This window comes from Lates calcarifer, linkage group LG11, assembly GCF_001640805.2.
Source record: "Lates calcarifer isolate ASB-BC8 linkage group LG11, TLL_Latcal_v3, whole genome shotgun sequence".
In the NCBI taxonomy this organism is placed as follows: domain Eukaryota; kingdom Metazoa; phylum Chordata; class Actinopteri; family Centropomidae; genus Lates; species Lates calcarifer.
The window spans coordinates 16,784,804-16,800,410 of record NC_066843.1 but is presented as its reverse complement, the minus strand read 5'-3'; the positions used below and the strand labels follow the sequence as shown (position 1 = coordinate 16,800,410).

The 15,607-nt window shown below is 41.2% G+C and overlaps 1 protein-coding gene across 1 annotated transcript; it reads right to left on the bottom strand.

Moving 5' to 3' along the window:
* Window positions 1-469: 469 nt before the first annotated feature.
* zmp:0000000896 (caspase recruitment domain-containing protein 10) lies at window positions 470-13,632 on the bottom strand. Its single transcript, XM_018667672.2, has 24 exons — window positions 13,386-13,632; window positions 10,460-10,699; window positions 9,137-9,274; window positions 8,053-8,239; window positions 7,718-7,856; window positions 6,438-6,653; window positions 6,185-6,304; window positions 5,908-6,033; window positions 5,513-5,692; window positions 5,295-5,399; window positions 4,898-4,934; window positions 4,766-4,803; window positions 4,552-4,640; window positions 4,391-4,437; window positions 4,052-4,172; window positions 3,662-3,839; window positions 3,392-3,515; window positions 3,039-3,279; window positions 2,842-2,911; window positions 2,604-2,706; window positions 2,338-2,496; window positions 2,088-2,200; window positions 1,705-1,820; window positions 470-1,606 (listed from the first exon to the last, which is right to left on the bottom strand). The coding sequence occupies exons 1-24, from the start codon at window positions 13,390-13,392 to the stop codon at window positions 1,399-1,401; spliced, it is 3,102 nt and encodes a 1,033-aa protein (XP_018523188.1). The 5' UTR covers window positions 13,393-13,632; the 3' UTR covers window positions 470-1,398.
* Window positions 13,633-15,607: the final 1,975 nt, after the last annotated feature.

Genomic DNA, 15,607 nt, shown 5'->3' with positions numbered 1-15,607 from the left:
CTTTAACAATGTACCGTGTTTAAGCTATGTATCCCTTGTATTAAAAATATAATTGTGTTGAATCTCATTGTAATACTGTGATATTTTTGTAACTGACAAACATTTAAAAGTATTTTTATGATGTTTTTGTCAAAACTTTATTTTCAGCAGGTTGTGAATCTTCCTCCTGTGAACAGGAATAATGTCAATACTTCCAGGTAGTTTTGACATTTTGCCCCTGTGAAACACAGCATTCTTATGTTTTATTTATGGTGGATATTATTATTATCTTGGCTAGTTGAGTTTGTCTACTGAATCATTGTAAATTAATTTGTTCTAGTTTTCCATTAATTGTTTAAAATTGTGTTTCAGATTATTAGTCTAGTTTCCTCATTGAATCTAATGACTGCTCTGATATCTAAATGTATGCTATATGTATGTATGTTATATTTCAATAAAAAGCAAACAAAACAACAAACTAAATCAAGTGTTTTGTGTATTTGAGCACACAAGTGAAGTAAAGCTCAATTTTTTAATACTAATTAATTATTTTTTTAAACTGGTTACAAAAGAAAAAAAATGGCAGTAACAAAACAGAACCATTTGGTCATAGTGAACTAAAACCTCTGTCATACAATGTAGTGTCAATAAAAAAAGGAGCACTGGCTGAAACATAGCACACCTAAAGAACATCCAGAAATGTTCATATAACTATGGTTAAATCAGTTTGATACCTTTAAGCATGATCTGTATAACTGGTTTATGTCCTAAACATAATGTCAGCCCAAAAGGATACAGTCTATACTGCAAATAAAAATGTGGATGAGCACCCTCACTACATCTCTTCCTACAACATGCTACAATCTCTTCGATCTATACTCTTTGTCCCTTTCTGTGTCGTCTTAGCGTCACGTTCCACTCATAAAATAACTCAGTGACCAGTGATTCAGATGCCTTACAAATGGGCACCATTCTAATTTTGAAAGTGCATTTATGTAATAAAACTTTATGCATAACAAGTTGTATGAATGGAAAAAAGAAACATGGCATAATTCATATTGATAAAAACAACTAATTACAGATAGGTCTTTACTGACATGTGGTTTCCTCATGTGGGACAATCTTATTTTTAATTTTTTTATTCTATTCTCCCATTATAGCCAGTCCAGCTTGACTATATAGATGAGAATTATGAAATGTACACATGGGCACAGGCCTAATCTGGCCTCCTTTGAGATTCCAAATTCATCTGTTTTTGATGTTAGTCCACTCACTTAGAATAGTGGGATGATCTAACACTAAATGTTAATCTCCTGTAGGGACTTGACTGTGGTTTGCTGCCAGATTGTTTACTCAAAGACAGGCGAATCTAGTTTGCACTTGAAATATAAAGTACAGTACTCATTGTTAATCTGTCTTTTACTGCAGCCTATCCAGTTCGACCCATGCTACTGCCCTCTGCTGGCTGTGGATGGCATTGCGTATGGCTGCCAGTAGCTCATCAGTGCAGCTCCAGGTGCTGGGCTCCAGGGTGTAGAAGAGCAGAGGCAGTGTCTCAAGCTGCAGCTCCTCGGCCTGGCACACCTCCTCCATTACACTGTCCTCCCCACACCGTGGAAAAAACTTCCTATTTCAAGCATCAGAGGAAAAAAATGCACATGAAGTAAAATGCTTATTTTACATACAATGCAATTGGTGTGAAGGGGCAAATGAATGTGCACTTACCTCAGCTTCTTGTGTTTTTTGTTCTTAGGGCGGATATGGATGACAATAGGATAAACCCCCTGTCTCAATAAGCCCTCAACACTGGGCAGCCCCAGCTCCAGCAGACAGTGCTTGTCCTAAGACAAGAGAAATGAAGGCGATTTGGATAATCTGTGACATTCAATAGTTTTACCATGGTCATGTGATGCAGGTAATAGCTATGATTGGTTAATGATTTCACCTACAAACATTCTTCTTACTCTTTCTTGAAGGGGACATTGTTTGACTTTGGGTTGAGATAATTATAATTGCTGAGCAAAATGGGCTACAATTCAGCAATGGGAAGATGTAACTGTGTATTTGTCAAACAATAAGATTAAAAACCTTTTTTTTTTTTTCATTACCTGGCTAATGACGTCTTCTATTGACTGCAGCCGTATGCCCAGAGCCTGCTCTGGACTGCAGGAATCCAACAAGAACACTCTCTTATCTCGTCTCTCTGAAGGCTGGATAGGCTCTGCAAAGCACCGGAAACACAGCAAAGAGGAGAATGTGGTGTATCACGTGATGGTCAAATGAAGAATCATCAACCCTGTCATTCACTGATTTTGTCAGTGTTTGGGTCTTCACATGTGCAAATGAAGGTGTGTATACCTGGTGGGCAGGTGTTGAAGTTCAAACCAGACTCTGCTGGTTGCAGCAGCCTCTCTATGAGACCACGGGAGAGGAGAGAGGGGGAGAAGATGACCGGCCGCTTAGTCTGAACCTGCACTGGCTGCACTAAACTGTAAGGGATCAAGTGCTCCTCATGACCTGAGGGGACAGGCACGCGTGCAGGTGCACACACATTAATCTCAAGTGCACACATGCTCAATTAATACAATTAATCACACAGATTTGGTGTGGTGGTTGGATCTTACGTTTGCTGAGTGTGTAAAGGACCTGCTGTGTGGAACCAACCCCGCGGCAACCGGGGTCGACTGCCTTCACCAGTCGTACACGACCAGATGATTTCTTCAAGAACTAAATGTAGAAAAATGGAAAAGAATAAACATCTAATAGTTTTGTTAACTGTGGTTATCAGTTCTGTAATAGCTTAGTCAAGCACTTCAGCACCTGAACTTGCTGTTATGGTCATTTCAGCACTGGCAGACTTACCACCTTCTTCTTGAAGTCCTTTTGCTCCAGGGCCATTTTTCGCAGTCTTACAAGTAACAGCTGTTGTGCCCTGAGATGGAAAATGATGTAATCCAAGTTATTTACATTCCTAATTCTGTGTAATTAAAATATGGTGCTCAAAATGACAACACAGCCTAAAATAATACAGCAGTCAGATCAAGGTCTAACTGGCTTACCTGTTGTAGTTGGGCATGGTTCCTGCCTGCAGAGGCTTGGCTGTGTGTGGGTCCACGAGGGAACAGCGCCAGTGGTATTTCCCATTGTACCTTGTGTCTGTGACATGTATTATGTCATCACAGGCCACACCCAGAGACGGCGGGTCACCATGGGGCTCCATGTTGAGATTGACTCGCACATAGAAAGAGTCAGCCCCCATAAAATTAGGTGACGAGAGCTGGGAGCTCAGCTTTGAGAATGCTGACGACAGGAAGCAGAAGAGGAGACGGCTTAGTCTCACCTTTCTGAGGCATGAATTACTATAACTGTGTGTGTGTCAGTATTACTATAATCTCTGATATTACAGACTCACCCTCAGGGTTGCTCTGGTGTTTGAGCGTTGACGGCTCTGTCCACCACTGCAGAGAAAAGTGGGCGACCTCAGCAGTGCACTGACCCAGCAGGACACTGCCCCCACCAAACAGCACCCGCTCCAGCTGGACAACATGAAGAAAAAACTGAATTATTTTACAGCCTTATGTTTTCTTCTGTCTTATGTTTGATTTTATTTCCACTTTTTGCAGTCAAGGAGCTTGAAAAAAACAATCCTGACACATGATTTATTCACCATACAGACACACACCTCCAGCAGCTCACTGCCCTCCTTCAGTCCGCATTGTTCAGCTGGGGAACCAGCTCTCACATGGCTCACAAAGATCCCTGTTCGGTTTCCTCCGACTATTGTGATATCATCAGCTAGACTGGCTCTTCCATGCTTTGGTAAGGTGGGGGGACTTGAAGACGGGGAGCTGCGGGGGATCCTGAAAGTATATTAGATAAATCTTACAAATGAGATTATTAATATCAGTAGTATATGTAATAATATTCACACCACATCCTTGTTAAATGAATCCCCTAATGTCAGCGTCATTCCCTTTTATAAGAGCGTTAGATGCTGCTGTGAGCTTTTTACAAACAACATTATCAGCTATTAAACAGAGCACAGCTGCAAGTCAATGTTTTAAGGTTTCACCTGGGAACAGTTGGATCTGGTTGGTGTGAAGAGACTGTGGGCAGGTTGACCAGGTCGGGGGGGAAGAGGTGAGAGTGTAGGGAGTGCCAGGAATCCCACAAAGAAGGTTCAGTCTGTTCACCTAAAAGCACCACAGATCCTCATAACATACACTCACAATGTGTTACATGCAAAAAAAAACCCTAAACCTGAACTAGAGTCAACATCTTCTCAAGTTTGGTTTATTGTACTTTGGTGACAATTTTATTTTTCAGATTTTTACTAATAAAAGTTATTTATCCTGACTTAGACTGGTCCATATTTAGTTTGCATAGAAGACTGTGGCTGAATCAAATGTACCTGTGATGTTATCATTCTCATCACTGCCCCAGGAGTCCAAGTCAAACCTATGAAATATGAAATAAAAATTAAAAAAAAAGAAATAAAGATTAATAAAACAGTTATACCAGGCTGAAAAAAAAAATTACATTGGCAGGGTTTCATGGGGCTGATAAACTCACTCTGTGTTGAATCGTCTGTGTATGGAGTTCATACAAGGAGGAAAGGCGAATGTGGAGAGCCTATTAATTTCCTTTTCATTGTCTTCTGTCTGTGGGTAGAGGGGTAAACAAGAAGAAACTGATTGAGGCTCTTTCTGTCTTTTCCTTCTTTCCTTCTGTCTCTCTTTTTTCTTTCCTTCCTGTGTTTATTTATGAGCAGAGCTGTATGACTCACTGATAACAGGAGATTCTCCTCTGAATTGGAGCGAGAATCTGTGAAGGAGCAGAGAGAATATTCAAGAATAAATAAAATATGAAGTGCTTAAGTAAAGGAATTGTCTTCCAGCTATCAGTGCACATAACTTACCTTCAGAGTTTTCAGTGGCTTGGCCCCCAGATGGCATCTGTGGCACAGAAAAGTTAATATAGTATGCCCTCACAGCTGGTGAGAGGTATTGTGCAGGCACTGACACGCTAAGAGTTGCATAAGAATGTATTACAACATCTCATAATTGCTGAAACAATAACAACCCAGATCAAAGTCTGGCTAAAGAAATTTTCTTTGCAGGCCAAAAGCTACATTCCTTGCATAGCATAAGAGAAACTTGAGAAAACACATTTGTGTAATCCACAAAACAGTTGTGTCCTGTGAAAATGATACCTTACAGTAAACAAAGCAGCAGTTACACTACATAAACAGCAGCTACATCTCCTGGCAATCTACTGCTAAAAGAATTGTCATTGAGATGGAAGTCAGCTCTGACCTTTCTGAGCAGCTGGTGGCTGCTATTGGCCCAGGGGCTCAGGTCCAGGCCGGGGGAGCAGCAGGGGCCGTAACACTGTTCCTCACTCCACAGAGACAGGTGGGACTGGGGAACAGACACAGGGAGTGATATATGTGTAAAGTGTTTTGTTCTGTGGCTGCAGTGGAAAGACAGTGCTACACTCCACAGACTTGCTGTACTCCTGACTGATAACTCACACAGTGCAGACAGTGGCTGCTCTGATCCATCTGCTCCCGACTCCTCTCCCTCTCTCTCTCCAGCTCCCTCTGCAGCTGCTCCAGGTTGGCCTGCAGCTCTGCGATACTTTTCCGCAGACGGTTCTTATCCAGCAGGCAGTCAGTGTACTCCAACTGCAGGCTGTCTCGACTACGCAGAGCCTGGGAAAAAAAGAGAAAAAGAAGAAAGAGAAAAGAAGTGCATGGTGTAGAAAGTTTTAAGAGGGAGTCTAATATGAGCAAAATTAAATTATGCAAGAGGCTACACACCAACAGGCTCAAATGCAACACAATTAACTACATTATTATAGTTAGCTGATGGGTAGAGACTGTGTTGGGCAGTCCAGGCTCTACTCAGACCCTCCACTCACACTGACCTGGTCTCTCTCCTTTTCCAGTTCCATGATCTGGTTGAAATAGGACACACTCCGCTTCTGCTCAGTGTCCCAGTCCAGCTGCAGAGTCCTCACCTTCAGCTGCAGCTGCTCGCACTGCAACTCCAGCTACAAATGCAGTTCACCGTTATTCAAAGGCAGAAAAATCATCTTTACAGTGGAACAATAAAGAAATCAGTCTTTTTTGCAGCAAATTAAACCATTTTAACCACGATCAAAGATAAAAACATCATGTTTAAGATGAGTGATGACTGTTCACCTTGTCCCTTTGCTCCTCAGTGCTCTGCAGCTCTCCCTGTAGTCTGGTGATAACATCGCAGAGTTCCTGCCTCTGCTCTGAAGCCTCCCTGCGGTCCTGCTGCAGGATATCCATTAGAGCCTGAGGTAAACAACAGAAACAACAGTTTTACAATATAAAACATAAAAAAAAGCACTGCTCCTGATCCTGGCACAAAATGAGACAGTAGTAAATGTGCTTTTGGACGATAAACACTGTACATTTAAAAACATACTATGACTCCAGTGGCAGGAACCGGGTTCCTCATCTGAGTCTCAGTACTCCTAGCTTTCTGAACTTCAGTACGCTGTAGTGGCTTTTCTGGTAAAGCAGGCGGAGAGCCATTTACTCCATTAGAGAGCAAACTGTTTCTCTTGGCTGGCGTAGTGTTCTCTGGGGCACCGACTGTTTGTTTGTCTGCCTCTGTCAACCTGGACTTTAGCTCCTCCACCTGTACAGAGACAGAGTAAAGCAGCCATAAAGACATACCCTGACAGTTTACAATGTAGGCTTTTATTTTTCCACACCAGGCATCTGTTGCGCTGCTGTAAAGCATGTTTAAAATGCAGTGACATGGCTAATAGGTTGTGTATTAATAATGAAATGCAGGCGTTTTTCACTATGACTAACAATTACCAGTCAGTGCAGGACTAATACATGGTAAAAACACAGAACCACAAAAAAAATACATTCCTATATTAGCAGGCACACTGCAGATGAGGTGACAAGAAGATAATGGAAATAATGCAGCTGGTTGTAAACATCAACATTTCTAAGAATAAAATTAACCTCAAATATTTCTTGTATTCACAACCAAGTGGTTCCTACCTCAGGGGTATGGTCGACATGTCGTAACAGAGCATAAGCTGAAATGGAGGCTGATTACATCTACACAGTTGGTTTGAGCTACTCACTTCAGTTGAAGTTGTTTCATTTCTCAGCTGCCTTAGGTATGATTATTTGCTGCGCTGTCATGCCATCAAACAAAACAGTTTTTTCTTCTCGCCCTCAGTCTACCAAAACTTCAAAATATTATTGAAACAGCTCTTCCTGTCTCCCATGAAATGAATTTGCAGCAAACTGTTTCCCTGGTAAACAACCAGGTTGTGTTAAACAGGAAATTCTGGTCCCCCATAGAGCAACAGGGGAAACCAAGTTGGGGACAATGATTTCACTATTAGAAATACATTCACCATTTCAGCAGCAAATATACAGCATAGACCCCTGTAGATCAGCTGAGAAAAGTGGTGGGTGAAAGGGAATGATTCATCCTCTCACTTCCCTCTCACCTCTCAGGGGCCCCCGACTGAAGTTTCGCAATGTGGTTTTGTTGGACAACTCATAGGTTTTGGTATCTGTAAGTTTAATGAGTTTGAAACCTGGCTGCGATTAGAAAAACAAAAAAAATCAAACACTCTCTGTAACCCTTCTGAGGTAAATTAAGTTTAAACATAACATTAAATATTAACATGGTGGAATTTTCAGTTCAGTTCTTCTTCTTCCTCATCGACCTACCTGCCTCAGTAGATCTCTCTCTCGGGTGGAGGCTTTGCCTTGCTCCTCCAAGGCCCTGGAGTACTTCACAGCCTGCTCCAGGTGTCGGTCCTTCAGCTTTCCCAGCTCTCGGCTGGCTGACTCCCAGTCCTGCCGCAACCTTGAGATTCCAAATCATCCAGTGGATACATTCTTATTATTTCTCATTGATTCATTTTGGTGTAATACAACGTGAATGTTGGTTGAAAGACACTAGAAGTTATAGTTAGATTAATTGCAGTTGCCTTCTCCAAATGAAAGAAGACAGATTCTAACTTGGAAGAACAAACTAAGCTACCTAGAAAAGTCAGACAAACCTCTCCAGCTGCAGTCTGTCGTGACGTAACTCCTGCGCTTTACGTTCAGCGCGGCTGCGTTCCTCCTCCGCCATCCGGCAGCGCTGAGACAGGCGTCGCTCGCACATACGGCTGTTCCGTAGCTGCTCCCTCAGTTTGCGCACCTCCAGGAGCAGAAACTGGGTCAAACCCTCTGGACCTTCCTCATCTGGGGAGAGAGATAGGTGGAGGTTATAAGGTCACGGAGGCTACTGATTTTATATCTTACTCTTACTCCTTACTGACTAGCATGAACTTGTCATTTTGGATAAACCAAAACACTGAACAACACTGAACATTGAGTTTACTTGTTCCTCTCATGTTCCCATGCTGGCTCTACATCTTTTGATCTTTGTCTCAGAGACCATTAGTGCCAAAAGTCAGACAGCCTCTCATTATATTGTGTTTGTTTACTCTTGAGGATCATAATAACTTTCTTAAAGAGCTATGTGTTCAGTTTTGCAGAGTTCTTATCAACCTTATCACATTGAATAGTGAGTGAGTTGTAAGGCACTTATCTCAAGCCTGTATCTCAGGTCTGTTTGCTACAACAACCTTTTTGTGTTCTCTTCACAGTTTGCAGTCATTCAACTGCAGATTTAAGTCTCAAGAATACACTCAAGTTCCAACTCTTAAATCTTGGGGTTTAATTTAATCCAGTTTCTCTGTAAGAAATCATTAACACAGTTATTGTTAGTAGCATTTCATAGTCTTAAAAAGAGTATTCCATTGTAATACATGCATAGTCGAGACAGAGACACTTGCAGGCACGAGTGAATGTTGTCTTTTTCCAGTTAAATCCAAATTTATTCAAAGGGCAAAAATGTATTTCCTTATACCACAGTAACATTATCCCTGTCTTTTCTCTCCCTACCTGCAAGTAGGATTGTTCCAGTTGGCCTAAAATTTGAACATGTGTTCCAAGAAGACATATTTTGCCTGACAAGTCACGCAATTCTTATTTATTCCTAAATTGGTTTTAGAATTGATTTTGACTCATATATCTATATCATGTAATTTGAGTAACCCTCTCAGCTTTTCCATGAGCAGGGAAATCCCCACTTACCCAATATGAGGGAGCATCTCTGTGTGGGCTGTTCTCCAGTCAGCTGTGTGTACTGCTCTGGGTGGTAAAACTCCAATGATTCCATGAAGGCCTGAAGGCCCCGCTGACCCTGACCCCGCAGAATGTCCAGCAAGCGACCTGTTCAACGACAAACACGCTCAGAAAAACTGTACGAATACAATCTGGAACACACTGTCACAAGTTACAAAGAAAAGCAACAAACTGATGCAAGTTCATGTCAGCATTTTGGTTCTGTAAACTATCTGAAACAGTCCAACCACAAAAATGCAACCTCTTTGATGTGAAGGTCATTTATCCCTGTAGTTATGGAGGTATTTCAAACATGAACATGATGAATGACCGGTTCTAGCATGAGCTAACTCACTGGCAATGAAACAACAATGATATTAACTGGGTATCGGACCAGGTGCTCATCCTCATCCCGTCTTTACTTGCAACATCACCCCTTCATCTTTATCTTCTCTCACTCCAAATTCTTCCCCGTCTGTCTGCCTTCACACTCCCCTTTACTTAGGGATGTCTTTCATCTTACTCCTGGTTCCTGCCTGTTTCTCTCGCTGCAACATTTATCTTTACCACATGTTCCTCTCAGACAACCTGCTGCACAATCATTCACACGTAATCTTCTCTGGGGGTTTTTACCAAAGAACCACACTACATACTGTATATCTGTTCTTTAACTACATAACTGCTACCAATTTTCAAAGCATCTTGTAACGTTGTAGAGTAGTTTCCTGTCTTCCAGGCAACTATTTGTAACAGTTTATCTTAGTACAGAACTTGTTGCATGTTGTCACCCTCTCTTTCTTCCCTTTTTCATAAAAGAAAAAAATGCAATGAAACAAACCTGCAGCACACACTTTAGATTCACTAAGGGTTGTTTGTTTGATGTTGTTTGTCCTCTCATTTTGGTTTTGTAATAAAGCAGCATGTATTTGTTTACATTTTTGTAAACAGGAACCATTCAGAGTATGTTGAATTGGCTATTAGCAATTCCTGATTGCAGCGAAAACTTAAAAATTTGATAATTCTCAGGCAAGTTCTACAGTTAGAAGAGTCTTTTTTCCTCTGATTTTTAAACAGCTTCATTGATGTTTATTTGCACTATAGGCACCAGATATAGTGATATTGTCAGAAAGCGTAAGTCACATTGAATCTATAAATATTTGTATTATGTCTGTGTGTTCAGATGTCAATTGCTGCTGCTGCTGTGATTATTAACCATGTTGGTACATGGTCCAAATCAACAGGCCAAACCACTGTGGTTGAATGACTGATGATACTGTGATGATTTCCTCTCACCAGCCTTGCTGATGCGCAGGGGGTACTGCGTGGAGTTGAGCACCTCGTCTTCATCCTGTTCATCGATGACCTTGCACTGCCGCAGATACGGCGTGAGTTTGACTGGGTTCAGGATGCGCGTGAGCTTGTGACGTACTCCTTCCACGCGATCCCACAGCTCCTCGCAGCGTTCCTCTGTCCAGGCGGCAGATCGCGCCTCCCCCGGGGCTATGTCCACATCCTCCATCCAAACTGTGACACCTGAGAGAGACCAAATACTTGTCAGTTCAAGAAATTTGAGTCAGAAGAGTAGAGTCAGGAAAATGAAACAATGTCCAGGAAAGAATTGTACATTGGAGCAAATGAAAGAATAGTGTTGTGCATGCTTTTTTTCTTTACATTAATTAGAATTAACTGACTCTTTGTTATTATGTGCCATGCCTCTTTCACTTTCACATTTCAAGCAGATTTAAGATGTACCAGATTTACAGACACATCTTAGATCCATCTCTAGATATTTTCCTCATAGAGACTACCACTGGAATTTGTTTTTGTCTGACCACGCTTATCTGTGTCTCTGCAAGATCAAGTGGATCATTTCAGCATGTTACTTCTTTGATATCTAAGTGTCCGCTTTTTAACGCAAAGATCAGATGGATCAGAAGAAAACCTGTGAGGAACCTGTGTAAACTATTTTGAAATCCCCCTATTTTCAGGATATAATGACATTGTTACAAAGTTATCGTCTTTCTCTACAGTGTGATAGGAGGCATTCTTATGGATGCAGAAAGTAGTAATGGGTTCATCATGAAGGAATGAGATGGTGCTCCTTACTGGAAATCTTCCCAAGGTACGCTGAGGGAGATTTACTCTCTACAAAACCTGAGTCTCACAGATGAACATTTAACTTGAAGTCATTGGCTTCAGCAGATATGGAGTTTAATCTACAGGAACACTTTGATTAGGCAAAAGCCAATAAATGTTTGAACAAATGAACAAGAACTTTTATGTTCTTACTCAGCGAGAGTAAATAAAACAGCAGCAGTGGTTCTGGTCTCTGTTTAACTGCTGTAGAGCAAAAGAAGTGCTGTTACAAGGGTCATAAACAAGTAGGAGAGACACTTTGTGGGTCCATGCCTCAGAGGGCAGGAATGAAAATACTGGCATGACTCATACTCCACACCTAAAAAGACCAGGGGACCACAGACAAAGGCTTTCTCAGCCCCATTCACTTCACACTGGAGAAGACACAGAGAGAAAGTGAATAAACCTGTCACTATAGGAATTTATTAACCAACAAAAATACTTAACCTAACTCAAAATTATTTTGATGTACATGTAATAGTAAAAATAGTATAACTGATTATTCCTTTATGAACATGGCACACTATAACAACAGAGGCCCTCCAGAGCTGTGTTGATCTACACGCAGAATCCCATGTCTCATTTGGTTGGTTTAACAAATGTAGTGAGTCTGCTATATAATCACAGAGGGCTTCAGCTCATCAGTTTCTGTCCCATCTCACTGCAGCAGTATGTGTTTATTTTTATAATGCTTATTTTCTGTATGTAAAGACATCAGTCTGGACTCCTACAGCTAGTGACTCGGCACTTCTCATGACAGAGAAAGGCTATAGATGACCTGAAAATGAAAATGAGATTACAAGTATTTACCCTCTGTGTCTGTCTGTAGCAAACCAGCCCAAGTTATTTACAAATACTGAGAGTGAGTGTCTGCTGCTCTGCGCAGCTGATCAGGGTTATCTAGGCTAACAGGCATGTTGAGGCAGGTCTGAGTGCCCTGGAATCTCTATCATTACCCATACGTCTATTGAGACATTGTTCTGATGTGATTGACACTTAAGTCCTCCTCCTTACATTCAAAGAGTTAGAAAACACTCACCTTAACTGGAATATCCTTTATTTACCATCATCTTTTCTTAGAAAATGACTGATCGCACCTACTCATAAATTAAGTTCAGTTGAAACTACAAAAAATAAAGTTAGTCTGCACTGCAAAATAGACCTGCTCTCCATTTAGAGGAAAGTGTAAAAAATGATACAAAACTACACACGTGCTGTCAACTGATAAAGTGATATACTCAGATCCATTCCAACAAGAAAATAAATAACAAAACCTGTTCATCTGAAGGCTCCACAGGCCATTTCCATAATTGGCTTTTATGAAATTACATCCATCACTTTACTCATCTCTACATTACTGGAAATACAGTACAATCATATGACATTTGTAGCTCTAATAAATATGATATTCAATTATGTATTTGACATGACTGACAATATGACCAGGAGTTACAGTCATTGTGTTTCTTTTTCTTTCTTTTTTTTTTTTGTTTTTGTTTTGGAGCAATGTGTCAAATCAACAGAGAAATTGTGCAAAAAAGAAAACCTGAAACATAGTTGCTAAAACTAATATCACTAATATCACTGAATACTTTATATGTAGAGAAAACATTTGTCCAGAGGTACTTGCTCTACAGTGGACATCATAATAAAGAGCTACACATGTCTCTGGATTGTACATAATGAACTTCTGTGCCTTTTTTATATAATATTTTTTTATCTTTTCTTTTCCTATTTTTGTCACTCTTGTCTCTTGCTGCTGTAACATGTAAATTTCCCACAAGTGGGATAAATGAAGTCTATCTTATCTTATAAAATGAGTTTGAAATAGTGGTTCAGAGCTGGTTGACACAGCACCTTGGAACCCGGACCTGAGAAACGTATCACTGATAACGGAATCAGTAACAGGCAATCCCACAGACCTGCTGCCATATAAAGCGTACTTATATGGTGACTGGTTATCAGCACAGCTGCAAGTCTGTCACTTATTTCCCAGTCACACACTGTAAACTTGTATTAACGTATAGAACAAGAGTGGACAGCGCCCTAACTAGGCTGTTGAAATCTCTAAAAGTTAACTTACCACTCATGTCTTCAACCCGCGTGTATTATTTCAAAGCAAAAACCGAGTAAATCGCGGTGTGATCAAGCCTCCTACATCCCACTCAGGTCCGGAGTCAGGAGTGAAACTGAGGAGGAGTGAGGTAAGAATGTGAGTGGGCGCCACCTGACTGGAAAACCGCGGAGCGCGCACATGTCCCCCTTTTTTTACGCACACCTTGGTGCACTCAGCCCCTCCACCCTCAGGCAACTACAACCAGCCAATCGGCGGCCAAGAAGAGTGAAAAAGAAAAAAAAATCTTATCTTTTCGCCACATCGCAGCGGATTTCCTCCATATACACTTGGCAGAGGTGGTTCAATGGAAAGCTATGACCATATGTAATGTCGGTATAGCGGTGTCTGTAAGCACTAGATGGCGCTTTCAACCAGTAATAGCCAACTCATGAAGCTGCCTCCTACAAGCTGCATTACAGCAATTAGACTGTTAACACTACTGAACATCCACTGAGCAGAGTTAAAAAGTATCCCCAGCTCACACACAGGACTGTTTCATTCAATTGTGCGTTTTGTAATGAAGGTTTGTCACAGTTTGTCTTCAAGAGAGTATGACTCATTAACACTGTGACTCACTTTCCAGGTGCTTAACTCTGCAATAAAGATTAAAAAAAAAAAAAAAAAAAAAGCTTCTCACCATGTAAAACTAGGCAGGGACAGATTTGTGTTGAAGGATTCTGTGCCCCAGAGGAGAGAAGTTTAGTCAGCAGCACTGCCGAGGAAAACTTTACTGTCCTATGTGTGTGTGTGTGTGTGTGTCTTTTAAATACTAGTAAACCTTCCCACAGAATGACTGTAATTAATGGAGTAGTAGGCTACAGAAGTGGGTCAGCTGACTCATACTGACTGCTACAAGTTAACTCATCAGTCCTTAATAATGGGCTTAGCTTGGAATCAAAACCAGGAACTGTGAAGGTAAAAACAAGTGGCAGCAAGTGCATCTTGCCAAGGAGATATTATTCAAATTAGTGTGATGATTGGGTCATATTCAGAATCATTTAGCAACAGGTGAAGGACCTGAAGGCCTGAAGTTTAAAAAAAGTGTTTAGTTTATTATGCAGCCAGACTCCTTTGTGTGTAATATGCATAAATGTATAAATGACAGACTAAGTGTATGGGTATATCATTTTGGAAAGTCACTTCTCCTCCACTCTTGAGTGTGGGGCAGAGGGGGGGATGGTGCGGTGTGAGACGCGTCTTTCAGTACAGTATGAAGGCAGACAGGAAATATGGGGTGCTAGGGAAAAAGAATGTGCCTTTTTCTTGGCATGTGGACAGGAAATGTCAGACTGCTCTCTGTCTCTGGGCCTCCAATGAACTAACAGGCCTTCTGTTTGGAGTGTCTGTGCTGTTGCTGCTGCTGCTGAGAGACAGTGTGAGTTAATGTAGATGAAGGAGCTACCATACTGTGCATACAACACAGGAAGCATATGTAATTAGGTGACGATGCTAGAGCGAACATCCTCTGGCTAGTTTTTAGTGTAGAGACTTTTCATCATGTGGTAAGATAAAAATAAATAAATAAAAATAGCATTGGTGCTAGCATTTCATTTTGCATATTCACTGAAGGATGTGTAGTTGTACACATATCACAAAGGCCTTCAAAATGAGTTGAGCAGTGTGTGTGATTAGTCATTGTGTGTGGGGGGAGGATAACTTTTCTGTTTATCTGGTAATTGATTTTACTGTAAATGGTATGTGTCATACAAATAATTGAGTTTCCTCCTTATTTTTTTTTTTTTTTTATCTCATCTTGTGCTGTATCATCTTTGTTTGCCTTTCTTTTTGGTCTCATCTTAAATTGTGACTCATAAACTCAGATCTTGCCCACCCTTTTCTTCTCTCTGTTCTTCTTCCATTTATTCCTTCCTTCTCCCTCTCCCTGCCTCACTGTCTGTTGTTTACTTTCTTCTTCTTCAGACAGAGCAATCCTTCCTCCAACAGTCCGTCCAGGCCTCGGTCTGCGGGGGGGGAGGGAGGGGAGGGCTGCAGTGGATGAGCATTCCTGTTGTCTCTGAGGTGACAGCGACACAGAGGAGCCATTGACGGCAGCACTGGACCCCACAGTTCGCTCATGCTGGAATGTGTGATATCGTGACAACTCGGTCCGACAGAAATAGACTGTGCAGAATTCCTTAAGTGCACCGTACACTTTAATCTTTAACTCTTTAACTGTGTTTTTTTCCCTC